A 25144-nucleotide genomic window follows, 5' to 3' on the forward strand; every position below is an offset into this window, starting at 1 on the left:
CTGAAAATCATTTATAATGTCAGTCAGTAATTACTACACCTGTGTACCTGTGAGGTGAGCTGGAAACCGTGAACTGTTGGTAGCTCTCGAGGACTGGAGTTGGCTGCCACTGTTCTAGAGCATGGACTTGGTGGGCATTGCCATCTGTAAATGGCATTGCCTTATAGAAGCCTATGGGCTTCTTTTTGCAATGTGTGCTGAGAGGGATTTAATCGGTCTCCTCCCAGTGCCCCCTGCAGCGCGTTTATCTGGCGCATGGGCAGAAGGATGCAGTGTTTTATGTTCCACTTTCTGGTTTCTGACAGGCGGCATTCTAAGCCCATTCCTGCTAAATAAGCAAACTAGACCTCCAACATTGTGAATCACATTTTCCATTTAATACGCTGGTAAAAAAAAAAGTGGGGCCACTTGCTTGTGTTTGCCCCCCAGGCTGAAAGTTCACAGCCAGCCCCTGCCCCCTTCTACCTCTCATCTCAGTCAGTGGGTAGGATTATAAGACCAGCATCGCCCCCTTCCATGTGTCATCTCAGTCAGTGGGTAGGACTATAAAACCAGCATCGCCCCCTTCCCCCTGTCATCTCAGTCAGTGGGTAGGATTATAAAACCAGCATCGCCCCCTTTCCCAGTCATCTCAGTCAGTGGGTAGGATTATAAAACCAGCATAACCCCCTTCCCCCGTCATCTCAGTCAGTGGGTAGAATTATAAAACCAGCATCACCCCCTTCCCCCGACATCTCAGTCAGTGGGTAGGATTATAAAACCAGCATCACCCCCTTCCCTCGACATCTCAGTCAGTGGGTAGGATTATAAAACCAGCATCACCCCCTTCCCCCGACATCTCAGTCAGTGGGTAGGATTATAAAACCAGCATCGCCCCATTTCCCCCGTCATCTCAGTCAGTGGGTAGGATTATAAAACCAGCATCACCCACCTCCCCCTTCATCTCAGTCAGTGGGTAGGATTGTAAAACCAGAATCACCCCCTTCCCCCGTCATCTCAATCAGTGGGTAGGATTATAAAACCAGCATCACCCCCTTCCCCCGTCATCTCAGTCAGTGGGTAGGATTATAAAACCAGCATCACCCCCTTCCCCCTTCATCTCAGTCAGTGGGTAGAATTGTAAAACCAGAATCACCCCCTTCCCCCGTCATCTCAATCAGTGGGTAGGATTATAAAACCAGCATCACCCCCTTCCCCCGTCATCTCAGTCAGTGGGTAGGATTATAAAACCAGCATTGCCCCCTTCCCCCATCATCTCAGTCAGTGGGTAGGATTGTAAGACCAGCATCTCCCCATTCCCCCTGTCATCTCAGTCAGTGGGTAGGACTAGAAGACCAGCATTGCCCCCTTCCTCCGTCATCTCAGTCAGTGGGTAGGACTAGAAGACCAGCATCGCCCCCTTCCCCGTCATCTCAGTCAGTGGGTAGGATTATTAAACCAGAATCACCCCCTTCCCCCGTCATCTCAATCAGTGGGTAGGATTATAAAACCAGAATCACCCCCTTCCCCCGTCATCTCAATCAGTGGGTAGGATTATAAAACCAGCATCACCCCCTTCCCCCGCCATCCCAGTCAGTGGGTAGGACTAGAAGACCAGCATCGCCCCCTTCCCCCTCTCATCTCAGTCAGTGGGTAGGATTATAAAACCAGCATCGCCCCCTTCCCCCTGTCATCTCAGTCAGTGGGTAGGATTATAAAACCAGCATCGCCTCATTTCCCCCGTCATCTCAGTCATTGGGTAGGATTATAAAACCAGCATCACCCCCTTTCCCCCGTCATCTCAGTCAGTGGGTAGGACTAGAAGACCAGCATCGCCCCCTTCCCCCTCTCATCTCAGTCAGTGGGTAGGACTAGAAGACCAGCATCGCCCCCTTCCCCCTCTCATCTCAGTCAGTGAAAGGACTAGAAGACCAGCATCGCCACCTTGCATCTCAGTGTCCTGGACAACAACACAACAAACAATCTGTGTCACCTCAGTCACCTGACGTGTCTACTACAGTGAATTACACTGAAAGACAAACATTTGCTTTTTTGTTGTATCGCTGCCATATGTAAAATTACTTCCAATACCATAACATATCCCATTATGTGTTGCTCCACAGATGTAGTAGACTTTAGTTCATCACCTGAACTACACAGAATACAAATACTACACTTCGTTCTGTCAATGGTAAAGGTCAGTGGCATTCTCTCTAACTGGCGTTAGTTGACGATGAAACAGACAGTCTAATTGCTTCTATCTGTATGGATCATCTGTCCTTAGGAGCCCAGGAATCACTTCTCCAGACGGACCAGCCATTTTGTGTGGTGAACCAATATATAAACAGCATTGTAGCCTATTAATTCCATAGGGACTTAATGGTCTATGTACTAAGTCTTGGAGAGAGATAACGTGGATGAAGAAAAAGAACCAGACAATCAGCTCCTAACTGTCATGTTACAGGCTGTGTTTGAAAAAATACAGTTAAGGTGCTCATACACGGTGCGATGATCGCACCTGTTATGGGCTGGATTGCATCGCAACGCAGCACATACGTTTTGTACTATGTGATGAGATGCCCACGGGAGCGAGCATCACATCGCACCGTGTATGGGCACCCTTAGAAACTGGCTGGTTGGTTGTTATCTCCGACTTCTTTACCACTCTCCAACCAAATATTTACATATAAGAAAACGGTTTTGCTGTATGGTTTCCATTCGGTCCGCGTGAAGCAGCAACAATAATGCTATCCCTGTTGCCTGCTACTAAGCAGTCATCCTAACTGATAGGAGATGTGCGCAGGCCTCATTTTTTTGGGGTTGGTGTTGGTTTAGGCAAAAACACCCCACAGCCATTTTGTTTTGAATCTAGTTTTAGATTTCCTAAAAATGTATAAAAACAGCTCAAACCAAGTCAATTATAGGCTTGGGAAAACATTTCTAATTAAAATGGCACCCTAAATCACGGCGAGAGACTTACATGCCATCACAACTACTCCACGTTCAATTTTTAGATCTGAGATCTAACCCCGGGTCTGTACATGCAACCACTGATGATATTGTAAGATTGAGTGTTATGTATAGAAGATGGGGTGGCGTTAATGATGAGTGGGAGGCAGGGCCGTCTTAACAATCTACTGGGCCCCTGGGCAGAATAATTTTTAGGGCCCCCCTCCACCCACCTATGTGCAGCAGCAGAGGAGGGCTGGGAGTTGTGTGGCGGGGATCCGGGCAGCAGCTGTCAGCGGCATCTGTCTAGGCGACTCATCAGTGACGGCGGTGATCCAGGCAGCGGGGGGGGGAGGGGCTGGGAGCTTGATGTAGCGGTGTGTGGTGGGGATCCAGGCAGCAGCTGTCAGCGTTGTCCGTCCAGGCAGCTCGCTCAGAATTGATGTAGCGCTATTTGCTGCCGGGCAGGAAGCGCTGCAGATTTTGAAAAGAATGGCCGGACACTGATTGGCTGAGCGTCCGGCCAATCAACGTTTTCAGAATCAGCAGCGCTTCCCGCCCGGCGGCAAATAGCCCTACAGCAAGGTCTGAGTCGCCACTGCCTGTATGGACAACGCTGACAGCTGCTGCCCGGAGCATCCCCGACATATGCCGCCCAGATTGCTACATCAAGATCCCAGCCCCCCGCTGCCTGGATCACCGCCACCACCGCTGAGTCGCCGCTGACCGCATCCCAGCCGCCCACCGCCATTCCCCAGAGCAGTGCCGTCTTCCCCAGTGGGCTGGGCCCCTACAATCCTTGGGCCCCTGGGCAACTGCCCATTCAGCCCAATGGGAAAGACGGCCCTGGTGGGAGGGTCTGCACTAGGTATCTCTGCGGAATTCTCTCTGTTTCTGACTGAAAAAGGGGCCCCCATAGCTTTTTAAGGGGCACTAACCCTTTCCAACAACCCCCCACTGATGCTTGCATAGACAGACGCCAGTGCGCATACCTCCCACTCCTTAATTCATCAGGACAGACTCATTTTTAAGACACTGTCGCACTCGCGGACCGCAATGTCCAAAGGGAGGGGGCAACGCACAAGTGATCCCTGAATCTGCGCACAGCATCTAAGCCTGGGGGATGCCCAGCTGCTTGAGGAGCACCCATAGTGATGAAAAAGGGGGAGGGGCTTGCTGCTAGGCCACACCCATCCACATGAGGCCATGGCCATTGTTTGAACAGGTTGCGGCATGCACAGTAGGAGCGCCAATGCTGAACCCAGGGACAGATTGATAGCACAAACTATCTCTGTGCGCTTTGCCGGTACAAGCTCGTCTCTCTCCTGGCAAAGGATCTGTGCCAAATTCAAGTGACATTTTTCATTATCACTTTGGTAATGTAGTCGGTATTAATACGATGCCCTTAAAATCTAGGATATGATAAATTGGCCATTAAGAGTTTTTGGTTTAAAGTTTTAGTGTCCCTTTAAGTGTATCTTGCTTATTAGAAATATCAGAACAGTCACTCATTCTACCTATTCACTTGTATTACCTTTATACTTGGTGATAAAAACATGAAAGCCACCATAAAAAACCTCAACCAACATTCTATGGTGACAGATGGTATCTGTAACCCAGCAACGAGCCCTGAAGACTGTAATTGTAACTAGACTACATGAGGCTCTTGCTCTGTTGTACAACTACAAATCCCAACACGACACACTGTGCATAGCCAGATTAAGGGGGGATACTGTACCCCGAGCCCCCCCCCCCCCCCCCCCTCTGCCAGGGAGCCCACCGACCTGATCACAGTGACATCACTTTCTGTCCTGATTCCTGCCCCAGTGTGTAAGTAGTACAGAAGATGCTACTATGCATATGACAAGATAGATGATACATTAGATTTTATTTCTCGGTGTGTAATTTAAGGTTCCGTTGTCTTTGTTCCACTACAACGGTAATTTTCAACCTTTTTACCTTGCGGAACATAAAATAAGATTTTAAAGTTGCCAAGGCACACCATGAGATCCCCACAGGGGAAAACACATTGGCCCCACAGAAAAAAAAAGTCACACTAGTCCCCCTACAGGTAACAAAAAGAAAAAAACATTGTCCCTTTACATGAAAAGAAGAGACCAGACCGGTAAATAACAATTGAACTGGGGGAACACTGCACTACAAGAAAACAATATAATATCGTTATTAGGTGCAGCTATTAACAGTACCCAGATATTATTAAACTATTAGCCTAATCTAATATACTCCAGTGTCTTAAATGTAATATACACAATCCATACCTCCTAACATGACCTTTTCCTGGAGGGCCACAATCCTCTCTACCAGGGCGTCTCTCTTAATTTATGATCACCTCTGGGGAATCACCTTTCTTATCAATTAACTTGTTCCACACAGGTGACATCAATCATACATTTATACCCCTTTCACACAGAAAATGAAATTCCCGGGTGAAGCTGGTCCACCCAGGAATTTCATTAAATACACGGGTCCTTTTTCTATGTGAAAGGGTCTATCCAGATCCTAGCCACCGTTATCGCCACTGTTGGGGCATAGCCAGTGGCTCTGTGTTCAGGTATGGACGCTGTGCACATGTGCTTAGCAGAGCAGTGCCGGGCAGGGGGGACTCCCAGCTGCCTCCCCCACTTAAGAACACTGTCGGTCCCGGGTGCATTAGCAAATGCAAGGGGGGTTTCTGGTTACACAGAAACCCCCCTCCTCTTGGGGAGTGCCTTAAATTGTGACAATAGCATTGGTATATAATATGATCAATAGAGCTGCCACCACATCATGCAGTGTAAGGGACAGGGCAGAGCTGCTGCACTGTTGTATGTGTGGATCAGTGCACTTAAATATCGCAATGGACCAGAGAGCAGCTGCCAGGAGGAAGAGACAGGAGCCTTACCATAAAGTGGGAGATTGTGAGCTTAAAGAGTGCAGTACTGTTTCTATTATTTTTGTGTATTTATGTATTATATGTTTAACCTTTTTCCTGACCACTTATTTCATTTAAATGTTTGAAACAGCCTACACGATAGACCATCTGTACTGTTAAATATTATTACTGTATTTCATACTGTATCCAGTGTATAAAAAGACCAATTTTCAGGGCTGTTACCACTCCCCCAGACTCCCGTACCAATGCCCTGCAGAGTGGGAGATTATGGGTTACATTTGGAAACCCCCTCTCTAAAAATCCTGCGTTTGCCCCCCCCCCCCCCCCCCAAAAAAAATGGGACGGTCCCGCGAAAATCTGGACAGTTGGGAAGTAAACTTAAGTGCCGCAAGCCTTAATCCGGCCCTGACACAGAGACTTGCAGTTCCACAACAGCTGAAGAACCGCAGGTTTGCAGGAGACCGTGTAATGCAGGTTTACATGTAAAGGGCACGGTAGTTTTCATGTGGTTTTACCTGTTTACCTAGTGTACAGTGGAAGTGAAGTAGACCAGATGGCTGACAGACAATGGCTATGTCGCAAGTCAACAGGTCGACACAATCAAAATGTTGACGCCATTTGGGATCGGTAAAGTGGCCCCATGTGAGGGCACGTATGAACACAAATTGGGGTCCAGGTGCTCAGGTGTCAGCACGAAAAATTTATGTCAACAGTTTCATTATGTCAACCGTTTACTGAAGATATTATGACTGTCGACCTAGGTTTAATCTCTGAGCTACACCGCATCGGCAAATCAAAGGTCTGCAGCTTCCGACTCTCCCCTTCTAATGGAACTTGACAGGCTGGGACTTGTAGTTCAACAACAGCAAGAGCCACACTCATTTTCCAAGCCCGCAGCACATTACAGAGCAGGGATAAGTACTGGGACAAACTTTAGCAATGAATCACAGAGAACCATACACGATATAATGTATGTCCTAAGGACTAAATGATTCCAACTTTACAGACCGCATGGAATACTAATCCATATATTACTTCATGTCGGCAGTGACGACGTCAATGCCGTAATATAGGACTGTAAACTTCAGGACTGTCCTAGCAGTCTGATCCTACTTGATACAGTCATACTGCAGCCTGAGCAGCATTACAGACACAACCCCCCATGCAGGGAGTACCAGCGCCCCCTCCCCTTACCTGATATGTATTCCCCCAAATACTTCCCAGAAGCAGGAGGCAGAGGCACGTGTCTGGAAGGCTCTTCATGGTTCCAAAGTTAAAGCGTCACATTCTTAGATTTCCATATGGACTAGTAACCTTCCAGCTTAATCGCCCCTGAACCCACAAGAACCTGGAGGTGTCAGTCACAGCTCCCCAAGTAGACGACCAGATGGCTCCAGGACCCTGCAATTGATACCGCTGGCTAACGATTCCCGGTTTTCCACCAGGATCTCCTGGAAGCTCGGTCCCAAACAGTTGCGATTTAATGTCTTGCCACAAGCTTGAGATTTGTGGACCGGGCTGCGGTGCTGTCCATTCCCATTACTGCCAGGCACTGTTCCTGTGTTATTCCTGTATAGTGTGTGAGTGTCTGAGGGGAGGGCTGGAGGAGGGAGGACAGCACCACAGTCACTTCAGGGAATGGGAGAGGCCACGAGAAGCTATCAGGAACTAGTGTGACTGTGGGGGCAGTTCCAGCATACAGGAACTCGGGCAGCATGCGATCCAGGACACTGTACACACCAGTGATCTGCAGGGAGAGCCCCAGCAATACATGTCACATGTCATACAGAGGCCTAAGAGAGATCCGGACCACCAGGAGCTGGAAAAGGAAACTGGAAGCAAACACAAAGAGAGGGCTATCGTACCAGGGGCCAGGTGCACTAAGCTTCAAAAGGTATAAAATGGAGAGTGATAAACCACCAGCCAATCAGCTCCTAACTGCCACGCCACAGGCTGTGTTTAAAAAAATGTCAGGCAGGAGCTGATTGGCTGGTGGTTTATCACTCTCTATTTTATCACTTTGCAGCTTAGTGCATCTGGCCCCAGGATTGGTAATAGATTAGAAAGGACATAGGACCTTATCTCCTATATATTTGGCTACATCTGTCACTCAAAGTGGGTGTCTGTGTCTATAACGCTCTGTTCCTGGACTTTCCTCTTAATGTGTGATTGCCTTCATCTGTGCTGAACACCTTTCTGAGAAATTAACCTGTTTAAAACAGGTGATGGCAATCATACATTAAGGGGAAGTCTAGAAACAGAGCATTGTGTCCCTCCTGGAGAGGGTCATGTTGGGAGGTATGTGACAGAGAACCAGCCCAGTGAGCCCACAGACAGTGCCAGACACCCACTGCCTTCCCATGTTGCTCAGCACTGCTACTCCACAGCCACCAGGTGAGCGCCCCCCTCCCGCGATTTGCGGCAAACCCCCCCCCCCCGCACCCCCCCCCTCCCGCGATTTGCGGCAAAAATACCCGCTCCCCCGCGACCCCCCTACCGCGATTCGCAGCAAAAACACCCCCGCGACCCCCCCTCCCGCGATTTGCTGCAAAAAGAACCCTCCACGACCCCTCCCGCAATTCGCGGCATAACCACCACCCCGCGACCCCCCCCTCCCGTGAATCGCTGTAAACCCTCCCCGGAAAAAACACCCCCCCCCGCGATCTCCTTCCGCGATTCGCGGCAAAAAGGACCCCCCCGCGACCCCCCCTTGCACGATTGGCGGCACCCCCCCTGCGACCCCCCTCCCGCGATTCGCGGCACCCCCCCCCCCCGCAATTCGCAGCAGCCCCAGGATTAAATGGCACATGCAAAACACTGACATGGCTATGGTCGACAATGAAAAAGGTTGACATGAGTTTTTGAAGATTTATTTTTAATTTTTTCATATTCATTGTCATGTGTCGACATGGACACCAATGAAGTGGCACACTTATGTCAACATTTACATGTGTTGACCTTTCTGTGTTGATTTTTTCTTGTGGCGATTCGCGTCACACCCCCCGCAACCCCCCCTCCCGCGATTCGCGGCACCCCCCGTGACCCCCCACCTCCCGCAATTCGCGGCAACCCCCCACCGGAACCCCTGTGAACCCCGCCCTCCCGCGATTCGCGGCACCCACCCCCGCGACCCCCCCTCCCGCAATTCGCGGCACCCCCCCCCCCGTGATTCGCGGCAGCTCCAGAATTAAATTGCACATGGAAAACACTGACATGGCTATGGTCGACAATGAAAAAGGTTGACATGAGTTTTTGAAGTTTTTTTGGCATTTTTTGAATATTTTCATATTCATTCTCATGTGTCGACATGGACACCAATGAAGTGCCACACTTATGTCAACATTTACATGTGTTGACCTTTCTGTGTTGATTTTTTTCTTGTGGCGATTCGCGTCACACCCCCCGCAACCCCCCCTCCGGCGATTCGCGGCACCCCCCCGCGACCCCCCCCCTCCCGCAATTCGCGGCAACCCCCCACCGGAACCCCCATGAACCCCGCTCTCCCGCGATTCGCGGCACCCACCCCCTGCAACCCCCCCCTCCCGCAAATCGCGGCACCCCCCGCGATTCGCGGCAGCCCCAGGATTAAATGGCACATGCAAAACACTGGCACGGCTATGGTCGACAATGAAAAAGGTTGACATGAGTTTTTGAAGATTTATTTCATTTTTTTAATGTTTTCATATTCATTGTCATGTGTCAACATGGACACCAATGAAGTGGCACAGTTATGTCAACATTTACATGTGTTGACCTTTCTGTGTTGAGTTTTTCTTGTGGCGATTCGCGTCACACCCCCCCGCAAACCCCCCTCCCGCGATTCGCGGCACCCCCCGTGACCCCCCACCTCCCGCAATTCGCAGCAACCCCCCACCGGAACCCCTGTGAACCCCGCCCTCCCGCAATTCGCGGCACCCAACCCCGCGACCCCCCCCCCTCCCGCAATTCGCGGCACCCCCCGTGATTCGCGGCAGCTCCAGAATTAAATTGCACATGGAAAACACTGACATGGCTATGGTCGACAATGAAAAAGGTTGACATGAGTTTTTGAAGTTTTTTTTTTTCATTTTTTGAATGTTTTCATATTCATTCTTATGTGTCGAATGGACACCAATGAAGTGCCACACTTATGTCAACATTTACATGTGTTGACCTTTCTGTGTTGATTTTTTCTTGTGGCGATTCGCGTCACACCCCCCCACCCCCCCGCAACCCCCACTCCCGCGATTCACGGCACACACACACACCCCCGCGATTCTCGGCACCCCACCCCGTGACCCCCCCTCCCGTGATTCACGACACATCCCCCGCGACCCCCCCTACCATGATTCGCCGCAACCCCCGCCCCCGTAACCCCCCTCCCGCGATTTGCGGCAACCCACCCCGCGACCCCCCTCCCGCGATTCTCTGCAATCCCTCCCCTCCCGCGATTCGCAGCATCCACCCCCCCACAACCCCCCCCTCCTGCAATTCGCGGCACCCCCCGCGACCCCCCCTCCTGCAATTCGCGGACACCTAAGTTGCAATACAGGGCATCTTTCATACAATTCTAACCATATTTCTCATATACAAACGTTCACAAATTAAGGGGGCGCAGCCCCTTACGACGGTGTGAAGAGCGCCCGTAGGGCGCGATGAATCACCTAGTTCATTATATTTGCGCTGGGTGCGTGCGCCCATGGCGAACTAACTGTTCACCGGATGTCAGCTGCTCGCCCACTACCCTCAGAATGTGCACGCGGATCTATGGTTGCTCTGAGCAACCTTACATATGCGTGCATGTTCCACATCATTCGATGGCCGGTGACCATCGAATGATTTGGGTGTTCCCCCGCAGGCTGCGAATGGATGTTAGTGTAAAACAGTGCGAATGTTGGTTGACTGGCAAGGGTGCGAATTCGCATCCGAGCGAATCAACTGGAATAACCCCCATAGACCCTGTAGCATATAATAACTGAAAAAGTTGTTCTGTAAAGTGGAAGAACAAGAAAAGAAGACAAAAAAAATTACTTTTAATAAATTCTTACAAAAGGAGCATTGAGGGGTCCGGCATGCAGGAACGCTAATAGGTCATAGGTCGAGATACCTTAGGTCAACATGGTCAAAAGTTCTACACAAGCAATATGTTGACGTGAAAAATGTCGACATGACACTTATACGGTGTCCATGTTGACCGATATTGACATACACACCAAAAACAGTGAAAACCGTATGTCGATCTTTCACGTGTCAACACATTGCTTATGTCAACCGTTTTGACCATGTCGACTTTTTCCCATTCTTGACCTATGGCCTGCTGACCTTATGACCCATACCCGTGTGCTGCAGGCGTTGTCATAACAACACAAGGATTCCTGGTGCGTGAGGCTCGGCACAGAGCAATGCGGAGGGCGCAGGTTTTCTGCAGATTGGATCACTCACTGCGGCAGGACTAAGGGGTCTATGTACTAAGCCCTAGAGAGAGATAAAGAGGAAGGAGATAAAATACCAACCGACCAGCTCATGTCACAGCCTGTAACACAGCAGTTAGGAGATGACTGGCTGGTACTTTATCTCTCTCCAGTACATAGACCCCATAATGAGACCAGATATTCAGATGAGTAGCAGGGGATGAAGGTGGAACATAAGGAATGGGGGATTTTCTGGGGGTATGTGGTCATTGGACTAATATTGGTTAACACGTGAAAAAGGTCGACTTGCATATGCGTATGCTGTGCTGGGGTATGAGGGAGGCTGCAGCAGCGTATGCTGTGCTGGGGTAGGCTGCAGCAGCGTATGCTGTGCTGGGGTAGGAGGGAGGCTGCAGCAGCGTATGCTGTGCTGGGGTAGGAGGGAGGCTACAGCAGCGTATGCTGTGCTGGGGTATGAGGGAGGCTACAGCAGCGTATGCTGTACTGGGGTAGGAGGGAGGCTACAGCAGCGTATGCTGTGCTGGGGTAGGAGGGAGGCTACAGCAGCATATGCTGTGCTGGGGTATGAGGGAGGCTACAGCAGCGTATGCTGTACTGGGGTAGGAGGGAGGCTACAGCAGCGTATGCTGTGCTGGGGTAGGAGGGAGGTTGCAGCAGCGTATGCTGTGCTGGGGTAGGAGGGAGACTACAGCAGCATATGCTGTACTGGGGTAGGAGGCTGCAGCAGTGTATGCTGTGCTGGGGTAGGAGGCAGCAGCAGCAGCGTATGCTGTGCTGGGGTAGGAGGGAGGCTGCAGCAGCATATGCTGTACTGGGGTAGGAGGGAGGCTACAGCAGCATATGCTGTACTGGTGTAGGAGGGAGGCTACAGCAGCGTATGCTGTACTGAGGTAGGAGGGAGGCTGCAGCAGCGTATGCTGTACTGGGGTAGGAGGGAGGCTGCAGCAGCGTATGCTGTACTGGGGTAGGAGGCTGCAGCGGCGTATGCTGTGCTGGGGTAGGAGGGAGGCTGCAGCAGCGTATGCTGTACTGGGGTAGGAGGCAGCAGCAGCGCATGCTGTACTGGGGTAGGAGGGAGGCTACAGCAGCGTATGCTGTACTGGGGTAGGAGGGAGGCTACAGCAGCGTATGCTGTACTGGGGTAGGAGGGAGGCTACAGCAGCGTATGCTGTACTGGGGTAGGAGGGAGGCTGCAGCAGCGTATGCTGTACTGGGGTAGGAGGCTGCAGCAGCGTATGATGTGCTGGGGTAGGAGGGAGGCTGCAGCAGCGTAAGCTGTACTGGGGTAGGAGGCAGCAGCAGCGTATGCTGTACTGGGGTAGGAGGGAGGCTACAGCAGCGTATGCTGTACTGGGGTAGGAGGGAGGCTACAGCAGCTATGCTGTACTGGGGTAGGAGGCAGCAGCAGCGTATGCTGTACTGGGGTAGGAGGGAGGCTACAGCAGCGTATGCTGTACTGGGGTAGGAGGGAGGCTACAGCAGCGTATGCTGTACTGGGGTAGGAGGGAGGCTGCAGCAGCATATGCTGTACTGGGGTAGGAGGGAGGCTACAGCAGCGTATGCTGTACTGGGGTAGGAGGGAGGCTGCAGCAGCATATGCTGTACTGGGTAGGAGGGAGGCTGCAGCAGCGTATGCTGTACTGGGTAGGAGGGAGGCTGCAGCAGCGTATGCTGTACTTGTGTAGGAGGCAGCAGCAGCGTATGCTGTACTGGGGTAGGAGGGAGGCTACAGCAGCGTATGCTGTACTGGGGTAGGAGGGAAGCAGCAGCGTATGTTGTACTGGGGTAGGAGGCTGCAGCAGCGTATGCTGTACTTATTGGCAGAGTGTCTATAATTACGTGCAGTGTGGTTGTCAGACCTCACACTTAGAAGATATAACCAAATGAAGGGTTTATTCAAGTGGCAGGCTTGCAGGTTACAACAGTACTTTAGTAGTTAACTTCAAGCGGTAATACAACTGGTACATTGGGAACGACAGTCTCTGGTTGTTACTTAGCTGTAGCGTTTTGGCGCGTGCAGGGTCAAAGACAGTTTGCTGGTTTACGCTGCGGTATCTCTACCAGTCTCGCTGCTGCCAATGATGACTGATCTCCCTGTGCAAAAGGTCACGCTGGTAACGGGATTACAGCGGGGACTTGCTCCTATGCGCTCCGGTGCACGTGGAGCTACAAACAGCATGGACGGAGTCACATACGCTCTCTCTGAGGCACACACTACGCGGGGACTTCCTCACAGGAAAGGGGGAGGCTGCCAGCAGGGTCAGGGGTCTCTGCCCTGCTATTCGCTTAAGCGAGCTGTCACTCAGGGTGACGCCTAGCTGCGTTGGCTGCAAGGGGACAAGGCAGACTGTAAGCCTTACACTAGACAGTGTATGGAGACAGGCGCTGAGCGCTGCAATCTAACACTCCCCCTCGCTCAAGGCTGTCTTCGGCTACATAAAAGAACTTAATACAATTTCTTTGTCCTTTTGTAATACCTGTAACCGAAAATATGGTTAGAGAGAAAAGACATTCAGAACATCAGAACTTTAAATCAACATTTTGAACTTAGACAAGTCCACAGTCCTTCACGAACTTAATAAGCAAGTTTCTCGACAGTCCTTTAGTAAGCATGTCAGCGACATTCTGTTCACTTGCAATGTATTCAACATCGATGGACTTGTTCTCCACTAGTTCTCTGATGAAGTGGTGTCTTATCGCGATGTGCTTCGACCTTCCATGGTGCTTGGTAGTACAGGAAAGATCTATTGCTCCCCTGTTGTCACATGCGATACTGATAGTCTCTTCTTCATAAAGTAGACCTAACTCACACAAAGTCTCTTTGATCCAGAGTGCTTCTTTTGATGTCTCTGTAAGAGCCATGTATTCGGCCTCAGTTGTTGAGAGAGCAACTGTTGGTTGTTTTCTACTCGCCCAACTAACTGCTGCTCCGGCCAGTGTGAACAGGTAACCGGTGTGGGAACGACGATCATCTTCATCTGCTCCCCAGTCGGCATCGCAGAAGACTTTCAAATTTGAATTGCTTGTCTTGGCGAATTCTAACTTCAAAGAACTTGTACCTTTTAGGTATCTCAGAATCCTCTTCACCGCAATCCAGTGTTGTCTTCCAGGATTTATTGCAAATTGGCTCACCCGACTGACTGCATGAGTGATGTCTGGACGGGTTCCAATACTTGCATACATAAGACTTCCAACCACGTTCTTGTAAGGAACATCTTGCATTTCCTCTGCTTCTTCTTGTATGGTTGGTGACATACCTTTTGTAATCTTGATGCTTTTGTCAATTGGTGTATTCACTGACTTGGAGTCTGCCATCCCATATTTCAAGATTGTTGCCTCGATGTACATTTGTTGGTCGACTGTGACTGTTCCCTTTTGCAAGTTTTGAACAATTCTCATGCCCAACAGATGATTGGCTGGACCTAAGTCTTTCAACTTGAATCTTCGTTTCAGTTGATCTCTTACACTTGTGATGTGATCTTCGTGACCTGCTATAAGTATATCATCCACATAGACTGCTATGATGAACAACTTTTCTCCCAGAGTTTTGTGATAAAGGCAGTGGTCAGTCTCTGATCTAATAAAATTCATTTCAAGTAGTACTGTGTCCAATTTTATGTACCAGCAACGACCACTCTGCTTTAGGCCATATATGGATTTCTTCAGAAGACACACTTTCTCTGTCTGAAGTTCATTCTCATCATAATGATCTGGTGATTCCATATAGATTTCTTCAAGTAGCTCTCCATTTAGGAACGCTGAGTCGAAGTCTAGTTGGTATAGCAGTAAGTCTTGTAAGGTGGCGACTGCAATTACTAACCTGAGAGTGTTATACCTCGCAACAGGTGAGTATATCTCCCCATAGTCAATTCCGGATCTCTGTGTGTATCCCTTAGCAACAAGACGGGCTTTGTAACGGGCAACTTCTCCGTCTGAATTTAACTTCTTGCAGAAGACCCACTTGTTCTTGACTGTCTTGCGGTTGCTTGGCCTATCTACTATGGTCCAAGTATCGTTCTCTCTCAGTGCTGATAGCTCTGTGTCTATTGCAGATTTCCATTTCGCCCAATCACTGCACGCTTTCGCTTCTTGAATACTCTGAGGTTCACTGAAAGCAATATTCGCATATTCTTCCTCATATCTCCTGGCTGGTATGCCCTTGTTTCTTCTTACGGAAGCTCTATTAGTTGGTTCGCTTCCTTCTTCAGTATTTTCTGTTGCAGGTATGCTCTCTATTTCACACACCTCTACTAGTGCTTGCTTTTCTTGCTCTTTTGCTTTTGTGGGTGATGCTGTTTCTTGAAATATCACATCTCTTGATTTCAGAAGACGTCTGTTTTCTGCATCCCAGAGCCTGTACCCTTTGCTCTCCTCACAATAGCCTAGCAATATGCACTGTCTTGATTTTGGATCAAGTTTCTTCCTTTTCTCCTTTGGTATATGCGCATAAGCTCTGCTCCCAAAGACACGGAGGTGACTGATGTCTGGCTTCTTCCCAGACCAGGCCTCTAAGGGGGTTTTTCCCTTCACGGCCACTGTAGGTGTTCTGTTTTTCAGGTATACTGCAGTAGATACAGCTTCTGCCCAAAAACTCTTCTCCAGGCCAGCATCGTTCACCATCGCTCGTGCTCTTTCAACGATTGTTCGGTTCGCCCTTTCACTTACGCCATTCTGTTCAGGCGTGTAGGCCATCGTCAGCTGATGCTTTATGCCATGTTTTCTGAGAAAGTCGGTTAGAACTTCGTTTTCGTACTCTCCCCCATTGTCGGACCTCAGGACCTTTAGCTTTAGGCCCGTCTGAGTTTCCACTAGGTTCTTGTACTCCACAATTTTCTTGACCACCTCACTTTTCTTCCTTATGAAGTATACGTGTGTCATTCTTGTGGCGTCATCGATGAGAGTCATGAAGTATTTGTAACCACTGGTTGACTCCTCTTCCATTGGTCCGCACACATCTGTGTGCACCAGAGCTAGTTGTGTTTCTGCTCTGCCTGCTGACTTGGGAAATGGGTTGCGGGTCTGCTTGCCTTTTATGCAACTCTCGCACACAGGTCTTCCGGTGTCTTTCACTATGATTCCTGTTGCCATCCCATCAGCTAATTTCTGGACATTATCATATCCTAAGTGTCCCAAACGTCTGTGCCAGAGTTCCATCGACTCGTTTTCAGCAGAGGCTGCCAAAGCTACACATTCATCTGTGTCTAGGACGTATAGTTGGTTGCATCGGGTTGCTGAAGCAATTACAGTCCCTCTTTCATTATGCACCATACACTTGCCCTTTGCAAACTGGACTCTGTAGCCTTTTGCCTCGAGTACGCTGATAGCGATGAGGTTACTTCCCAATTCTGGTACATACAGGACGTCTTGGATATCTGTGACTACTGTCTGTCCCTCAATTCTTAGTCTCACTGTGATTGTCCCAACATTTGAAGCAGTAAGGACCTTTTCACCAATCCCGGTAACTGTTGTGGGGGTACACTGTGTTAAAGAATTGAACCACTCCTTGTTGCAGCTGAAGTGCCTAGAGGCTCCCGAGTCCATGTACCAGAGATCCCTCCTTGGCTTGTCTGTTACATTCAGTGCTGACTCGTTCTTCTTATCATGCCGCTTGTGCATGCCACTAGTGTTCTTCAGCCTGTATTCTGAAGCCTTGTGCCCTACTTTGTGGCACACATAACATTTGAATGTGCATTTCTTGGGTTTCGCACCCTTTGCTACTAAGGCAGAACCCTCAGCTATGGCATCCTTGTGGATTCTCTCTTGGAACTGTAGTAGCTTGGCTCTCACAACTTCAGTTGTAAGCTTGGTTTCATTTGACTCTAGTGCGACAACCAGAAAGTCAAATTCTTCTGTCAAGTTCTGCAGCATTACCATCGCCACTTCTTCCTCATCCACTTTTGCTCCTACACATGCCAATTGCTGAGCTATCGATAGTATCTTATCAATATAATCGTTCATGTCCTTGCATGCATTCAGCTTTGTTCCATACAGTGTGCGTCTCAGACTTATCCTTCTCATTAAGCCTTTATTCTCATAAGCACCTTGTAGAGTTGTCCACATGTCCTTAGCGGACTCCTTCCCACAGATAGTAGAATAAACATGCTGCTCCACAGCCAGACCTATTGTGCCAATGGCCTTGTCTACCTCTTCTGGGTTTGGACTATCTCCTGGGGCTATTGTGACTTTCCATAGCTTCTCCCTCTTAAGCTGCATTTCCATAGCGAACTTCCATGTAGTATAATTCTCTGAGCCTTTGAGCTTTGGAAAGTTCATGCTATGCCCTGTACTGTGCATTCTCGTTAACTCTCCCACAAATGGCAATTTAGAAATAATTCCTTTGTGTTCTTTTATGTACTGCGCTAGCACTTTGTCTTCAGGGGGTTAATCTTCGCGCACGTGACGTGCTGGGCCCATAACCTATTGGCAGAGTGTCTATAATTACGTGCAGTGTGGTTGTCAGACCTCACACTTAGAAGATATAACCAAATGAAGGGTTTATTCAAGTGGCAGGCTTGCAGGTTACAACAGTACTTTAGTAGTTAACTTCAAGCGGTAATACAACTGGTACATTGGGAACGACAGTCTCTGGTTGTTACTTAGCTGTAGCGTTTTGGCGCGTGCAGGGTCAAAGACAGTTTGCTGGTTTACGCTGCGGTATCTCTCCCAGTCTCGCTGCTGCCAATGATGACTGATCTCCCTGTGCAAAAGGTCACGCTGGTAACGGGATTACAGCGGGGACTTGCTCCTATGCGCTCCGGTGCACGTGGAGCTACAAACAGCATGGACGGAGTCACATACGCTCTCTCTGAGGCACACACTACGCGGGGACTTCCTCACAGGAAAGGGGGAAGCTGCCAGCAGGGTCAGGGGTCTCTGCCCTGCTATTCGCTTAAGCGAGCTGTCACTCAGGGTGACGCCTAGCTGCGTTGGCTGCAAGGGGACAAGGCAGACTGTAAGCCTTACACTAGACAGTGTATGGAGACAGGCGCTGAGCGCTGCAATCTAACAGTACTAGGGTAGGAGGGAGGCTACAGCAGCGTATGCTGTGCTGGGGTAGGAGGGAGGTTGCAGCAGCGTATGCTGTACTGGGGTAGGAGGGAGGCTACAGCAGTGTATGCTGTACTGGGGTAGGAGGGAAACAGCAGCAGCGTATGCTGTACTGGGGTAGGAGGGAGGCTGCAGCAGCGTATGCTGTGCTGGGGTATGAGGGAGGCTGCAGCAGCGTATGCTGTACTGGGGTAGGAGGGAGGCTACAGCAGCGTATGCTGTGCTGGGGTAGGAGGGAGGCTGCAGCAGCGTATGCTGTACTGGGGTAGGAGGGAGGCTACAGCAGTGTATGCTGTACTGGGGTAGGAGTGAAGCAGAAGCAGCGTATGCTGTACTGGGGTAGGAGGGAGGCTACAGCAGCGTATGCTGTACTGGGGTAGGAGGGAAGCAGCAGCGTATGCTGTACTAGGGTAGGAGGCTGCAGCAGCGTATGCTGTACTAGGGTAGGAGGGAGGCTACAGCAGCATATGCTGTGCTGGGGTAGGAGGGAGGCTGCAGCAGCGTATGCTGTACTGGGGTAGGAGGGAGGCTACAGCAGTGTATGCTGTACTGGGGTAGGAGGGAAACAGCAGCAGCGTATGCTGTGCTGGGGTAGGAGGGAGGCTGCAGCAGCGTATGCTGTACTGGGGTAGGAGGGAGGCTACAGCAGCGTATGCTGTGCTGGGGTAGGAGGGAGGCTGCAGCAGCGTATGCTGTACTGGGGTAGGAGGGAGGCTACAGCAGCGTATGCTGTGCTGGGGTAGGAGGGAGGTTGCAGCAGCGTATGCTGTGCTGGGGTAGGAGGGAGACTACAGCAGCATATGCTGTACTGGGGTAGGAGGCTGCAGCAGCGTATGCTGTGCTGGGGTAGGAGGGAGGCTACAGCAGCGTATGCTGTGCTGGGGTAGGAGGGAGGTTGCAGCAGCGTATGCTGTGCTGGGGTAGGAGGGAGGCTGCAGCAGCGTATGCTGTGCTGGGGTAGGAGGGAGGCTGCAGCAGCGTATGCTGTGCTGGGGTAGGAGGGAGGCTGCAGCAGTGTATGCTGTGCTGGGGTAGGAGGCTACCGCAGCATATGCTGTGCTGGGGTAGGAGGGAGGCTACAGCAGCGTATGCTGTGCTGGGGTAGGAGGGAGGTTGCAGCAGCGTATGCTGTGCTGGGGTAGGAGGGAGACTACAGCAGCATATGCTGTACTGGGGTAGGAGGCTGCAGCAGTCCCTGCCCTGATGTGCAGTACACCAGTGCTGTGCTGCAAGAGGCACTGAATAATATCAGTGTTTTACTCATGTTCAATACAGACACACATCTGTTGTCTCACCCTTTAACAGATGATATGGCAATATGCCTAATTGCCGTGGATCGATAGCTTATATTACTGGGCCCGGCCAATGTAAGTACTGTACTTTGACCACACTTATACAGCTCTGTCCCGCCCCATTAGTACAAACAATTGTAAGCTGCTGCTGGCATGGATGCACAGTATGTCTCTGGGCAGCGGTGGGGGTAGCGGCGATGTTGAAAGCAGCAGAGACCCATAAAAATAACGGATTCAGTATTAAATCCCGGCGGTCGGGATCCCGGCATTCAGAATCCCGACGCTGGAATCCCGATCGCCGAAATCCCGACAAGTATATATATACCGACGTGGATAGTGGGGGTATGAAAAGGTCATAGGACGCGTACCGCCGCCCCTCGCGGGCTCGCTGCGCTTGCCACGCTTCGGGTTCACGTTTATACTTGGGTGGCGTGGGGGTGCATTTAAGCATTGTAAGAACCCCTTAGGGTACTTAAAAGCACCTATTAGGGAGCTTATACAATTTCATATCGAATATGAGTTAAAATCGCGGCGCATCACATGCCATCGGGTGTATGGCATGCGATGCGATTCGATTAAAAAATTGAGCGACTAATAATCGGGGCGCCGTGCTAGTACACGAGTACCGAAAAAAGTCTCGGCAGGTAAGACTATCTAGCGGAAATCCAATGTAGATAGTGCAAATCGAATGTGTTCACTGCTGCATTTGATTCGATCCAGATTCGATTTCAATCTCCTGCCTAAGATATCAGAAAACTCTCATACTGCTTTCTCATCACAAAACCTGCTTAGACGCAGTATTGAAACTGTTTCTCAGCAAGTTAAACCTCTTTCACATCGCCAGTTCATACCTCCCAACTTCTGTGTTGGTGAAATAGGGACACTCGCGTGGCTAATTAGCCGCGACCTCATTTTTCATACGAGAATAGACGCTATTAGATTGGGGGGTCTCCCAACTGCCACTCCCGCAACGGGACAATGCCTGCCGCGGGTGGGACAGCGGGACAGGACCCGAAAATTGGGACTGTCCCGCTGTAATCGTGACAGTTGGGAGGTATGCCAGTTGTAACCAGTATATTACCGATTCATTACTGGGTTGGTACCTTTCACACTGAACCCGTTTCACCCATAGAAAACAGTATAATGTCATTTGTAATGGACTTTTATGGCTCAGATTTGTATTATAGCTAAAAATGAGCCTTTTTGTGGATGATATGTACTGCACCGATTACAAATGTCTTTAGTTATATATTAGAGAATCCTTTAGAGAATGATTTGTCTGGAAATGTCTGCCTCCCCTCTTATTCTAAGCATATCCCTCCCCTCCTCATCAGTCTTTGCTGCCATAACTCATAGGCAAACGCGGGGGGGTTCTGGTTGCCTGGAAATCCCCTCCTCTTGGCAAGTGCCTTAAATTATGACAACAGTAGCACTGGTATGTAATATGACCAGTAGAGCTTCCACCACATCATGCAGTGTAAGGGACAGAGCAGAGCTGCTGCACATGCCCAGTGTACCAGCTTCTTCTACCACATTTACTGTATGTGTGCATCTGAGCCCTCAAACATCACACTGGACCAGAGAGCAGCTGCCAGGAGGAAGAGACAGGAGCCAGTGGCACACGCAGGGGGGTTTCTGAGTACCCAGAAACACCCCCCCTTCCCGGAGTCTAAGTGCCCTAGGCTGAAAGCTGAGGGTCCCCTCTTTCCATGGGTACAAGAATTAAAAAATCGGCCCTTGGGAACCGGAGATATCTGACTTCAAAGCAGTGGACCCCATTCAAGCCTGTTAATTGCTTTTCCCAGTCAGATATTTCAGGTTCTGTCTGACTCTCCAAAATCTGGGACTCTTCCCCTTTGGACACTAGGAGCTTGTCTCTACTTTGCCCAGAACCAGAGATATCAGCCTTCCGGCAGCTGGTTACTGCTCCAGCTCCACACACCTGGTATGTAGTTTTATATCCTCGTTGGCAGATTCATCATTCAGCCCAATGCCCCCTTCTCCCACCATCTGTGCAGTAAAGGGGTAATTAGTGGAAGTTACTGATCCAGGCCCTACATGCTGAGCGGTTGATATAATACCCCCTTACCACCCGCGGGACATCAAACCTTCCCCCACCCCTACCGCAGGAGGATACATTGCTATGCCCAGGGGACTATACATACATACATACATACATACATACATACATACATACATACATACATACATACATACACATTATTTCTTTTTTTTTTTTTTATTATATTATTTATATACATTTGGTCTATCTATAATACTTTAACTGACTTGGCATATAGTGGGTCACCTAAGTGTCCATCTCCGTGCTGTGCTCCGCCCCTCTGGAAACCCCCTTCTGAAAATCCTGCGTTTGCCCCTGGAAGTCTTACCATGTAGTGGGATATTGTGAGCTTAGAAAGTGCAGTACTGGTTCTATTATGTTTGTGTATGTTTTTATTATGATATGTTTAACCTTTTCCTGACCACTTATCTTATTTAAATGTTTGAAACGGGGGCGTGGCCTGGCTGGCAAAGCGAATGGACGCATCTCCGCAGAGCTCCTGCTAGCCACGTCTAAATACACCGCAATCCTCCCTCCTAAACCCTGATTGAGCTATCAAATAGCTGGCTGTACATCACACTAAGCCCCCGGAGACAGATCGCCGCTGCCGCGGAGCCGGAGAGCCCTTCTAAGGGCTCTTGCAGGTTGCGGCCTAGGCCGCGACGAGAAGCCGGGGCCTCGATTTCGCGCCCGTCGCGTCATCGCGGCAGACGGAACTACGCCGGAGACCGGCAGAACAGCAGCCCGCTCCGACGAAGGAAGAAGGGACAGAGGTAGGGGACACCCTTCCCTACACATACGCCGCACTGGGGCTCCAGATCCGGCCGACATATAACCCGGAGGTGAGGCGCCTGAACAGACGCGCCTGTCACTGCAGACGAGGCTGGGGAGATCATCGGAGACTACCCCACCCTGCTGACATCAGTGAGTAACCCCAGGGGACTGCCAGGGCACCCACACAAATACCTAACACGCCAGGACCTCTCTGTGCCCCGCAACCACGAGTGGCCGCCATCTTAGATCCACTACCAAGGATCTCCCCAGACTCCCTGCTCGCAGCTGAACCTCCCTCTCCCTGCACCATATCCTTGCAGTGACAATACCTGTGATAGAACATCACTGACAAAAAGCCAGTCTACCCTGCAACACAACAGCAGCGAGTAAAACCCTCAAGACACTGCTCATTTTCCAGAGCACCTCACTCCTACATCACACAAAACTTGGCAGACTTGGCCAGCTTCAGCCACAAATCACCTTTTACTGCAACACACCTGACGCATGAAGGTGCCCTGAGCCCCCACTATAGAGCACCCTAACCAAAGGGGGAGCCCAACATGAGCGTGACAGACGCTTGAAGATGTAATGCAGGCCCAGGTCACGTAGGGGGGACCATGCGCGGAGCCACTAAATGATGTAATATTAGCTAAGCAGAGGGCCACACATGAACGCTTAGAGCTTTTCCACATGACAAAAAGACGCCGTAATACACCAACGGTGAAGACCTCAACGAGACCGACACAAACCCAAGCTTTCTGCTCCCTGTTCGGCACACCAGTCCCGGATCCCGACCCACAGACGTCGGCGACCCCCTTGCACGCCCCTAAAGAACAGACCAGCGACTCTTCGCTACCCTCCCTTCTGACCCCCGAGCCAGACCCCACAATGGAGAAGCCCGACATCAACATAATCCTCGCTAAGTTGCAGGCGATTCCAACACGCCAAGAAATGCAACAAGATTTACTCTCCACTGAACAAAGGCTCCAAGAGTCCATGTTGGCCCACATCACACCTCTTAAAGCAGATATAAAACACATGAACAATAGAGTGGTCCTCTTGGAAGAACAGTGCGAGGACGCGGACTCCCGGCTCTCCGACCTCCACGATCTGGTCTCACGCCAGTCAAAGGCGCTGCTAGAGATGGGCCGCAGATTGGATGACGTGGACAACAGAGGCCGAAGAAACAATCTGAGGGTCCGGGGGGTCCCAGAAGATATTGTGCCTTCAAACATTGAAGCCGCCCTGACAAAAATATTCAGCGAACTCTTAAAATCTGACCCAGAATACCAGATGGTTTTTGATAGAGCACACCGAGCACTGCGACCTAGAGGTGCTACCTCGGAGAAGCCCCGAGATATCATCTGCAGGCTCCACTACTACCAAGAAAAAGAGGAAATCCTCAGGGCTGCAAGGCGTTCCCCAGACATCAACTTTAATGGCCACAGCATTCAAATATACCAGGATCTTTCCTGGTCGACCCTTCAACAGAGGCGGTTGCTTCGTCCCATCACAGACGAACTCAGGAAACATAACATCAGATTTCGTTGGGGATTCCCTCTAAACATACAAGTCACCCACAAAGGAGTGTCCGTTAACCTTCAAGACCCAGAAGGAGTGGAAGACTTCTGCAAGACCCTTGGACTCACCACCCCTCTGCTTCCCAATTGGCTTGATCCAGCTGAGCTATCTGCCCCGCCTGGGCCAAGGAGGAACAACTGGCAGACGGTCCAGAGAGACAAGAGAAAACCTTCAATGAAGAAACTAGTAGCGGATCGAGCTGCTGGAGGAGAAGAGCTCCCGAGCCCGCAATCCGGGGCCCCAGCTGCTTCTGCTGAGGACACGTGAATATGCCTTTCTCTCTTAAGTGACTTTTATACCTTTGCACATAAGTGCCTAATACAGTTTTGACAGTTAATGTTGAATGTTTCAATATCGGTAATGATGCTGGGGACAGCCGCTCTCACCTGAGGCCAAAGAAAACACTGGAGATATTTACCTCTCCCAAAAGGCTTTACGGGTGGGGCGGGTGGGTGCCCCACCATCCACTTACTGAGAAAAATAGATTAGTTATGGTGTTAATTACTACGTGCCTAATACTAAGTGCAAAGAGACCAATAGGAGGCCCTCCGATACCGGGGGCTGATGGTCCTGACTCAAGGCACATAAGTTAAATTGGTTTATGTTCTGGCATTCTATGCCCAATTGCTTAGATATTTACTTGATTATAACTAAAGTTGTGTGGTTCGCTTTGGTTCCCCCAGAACCCCCTCGCTCTGCTGTACATCGGTAGAATGTGGGACGCCATAGGTCTCCCATGTCTAGAAATGCAGAGTTCCTTAATTAAGCTAGTTTATGATTCATGTTTATACACTAAAATCCGCTCACCATACCCCGTTACTCCTATATGTGTTTTCCCTGCCCTCTCCATTGTCCCTCCCCCCCTCCCCCAATGTCCTAAGAGACATGGTCCGCTGAGCCCAGAGAAGCACGACTATAGAAACAATGGCTAGCCTAAAAATAATTTCCCTAAATGCTAAGGGGCTGAATGTCCCCGAGAAGAGATCCAAGCTTCTCCACTCAATGCACACGGAAAAAGCTGATGTAGTGTTCTTTCAAGAGACCCATTTTAAAAAAGGATCAGCACCAAAACTAGCTTCCCGTCACTACCCGACAGGCTACTTCAATGATTACTCTGAGACCAAGTCAAAAGGGGTGGCAATATTATTCTCTAAAA

At 50.1% G+C, this 25144-nt stretch overlaps 1 protein-coding gene across 1 annotated transcript in view; it reads right to left on the reverse strand.

Annotated features, from left to right (window-relative positions):
- LTBR (lymphotoxin beta receptor) overlaps nucleotides 1–7428 on the reverse strand; it is a 42645-nt gene extending 35217 nt beyond the window's left edge. Inside the window, exon 1 of the mRNA XM_083149691.1 lies at nucleotides 7016–7428. Within this exon, the coding sequence (XP_083005817.1) occupies nucleotides 7016–7084 (69 nt within the window). The 5' untranslated portion in view covers nucleotides 7085–7428. The remainder of the gene's footprint in view (nucleotides 1–7015) is intronic.
- Between the last annotated feature and the right edge of the window lie 17716 nt (nucleotides 7429–25144).

Source organism: Crinia signifera, chromosome 6 (assembly GCF_055691185.1).
Source record: "Crinia signifera chromosome 6, ASM5569118v1, whole genome shotgun sequence".
Classification (NCBI taxonomy): Eukaryota; Metazoa; Chordata; class Amphibia; order Anura; family Myobatrachidae; genus Crinia; species Crinia signifera.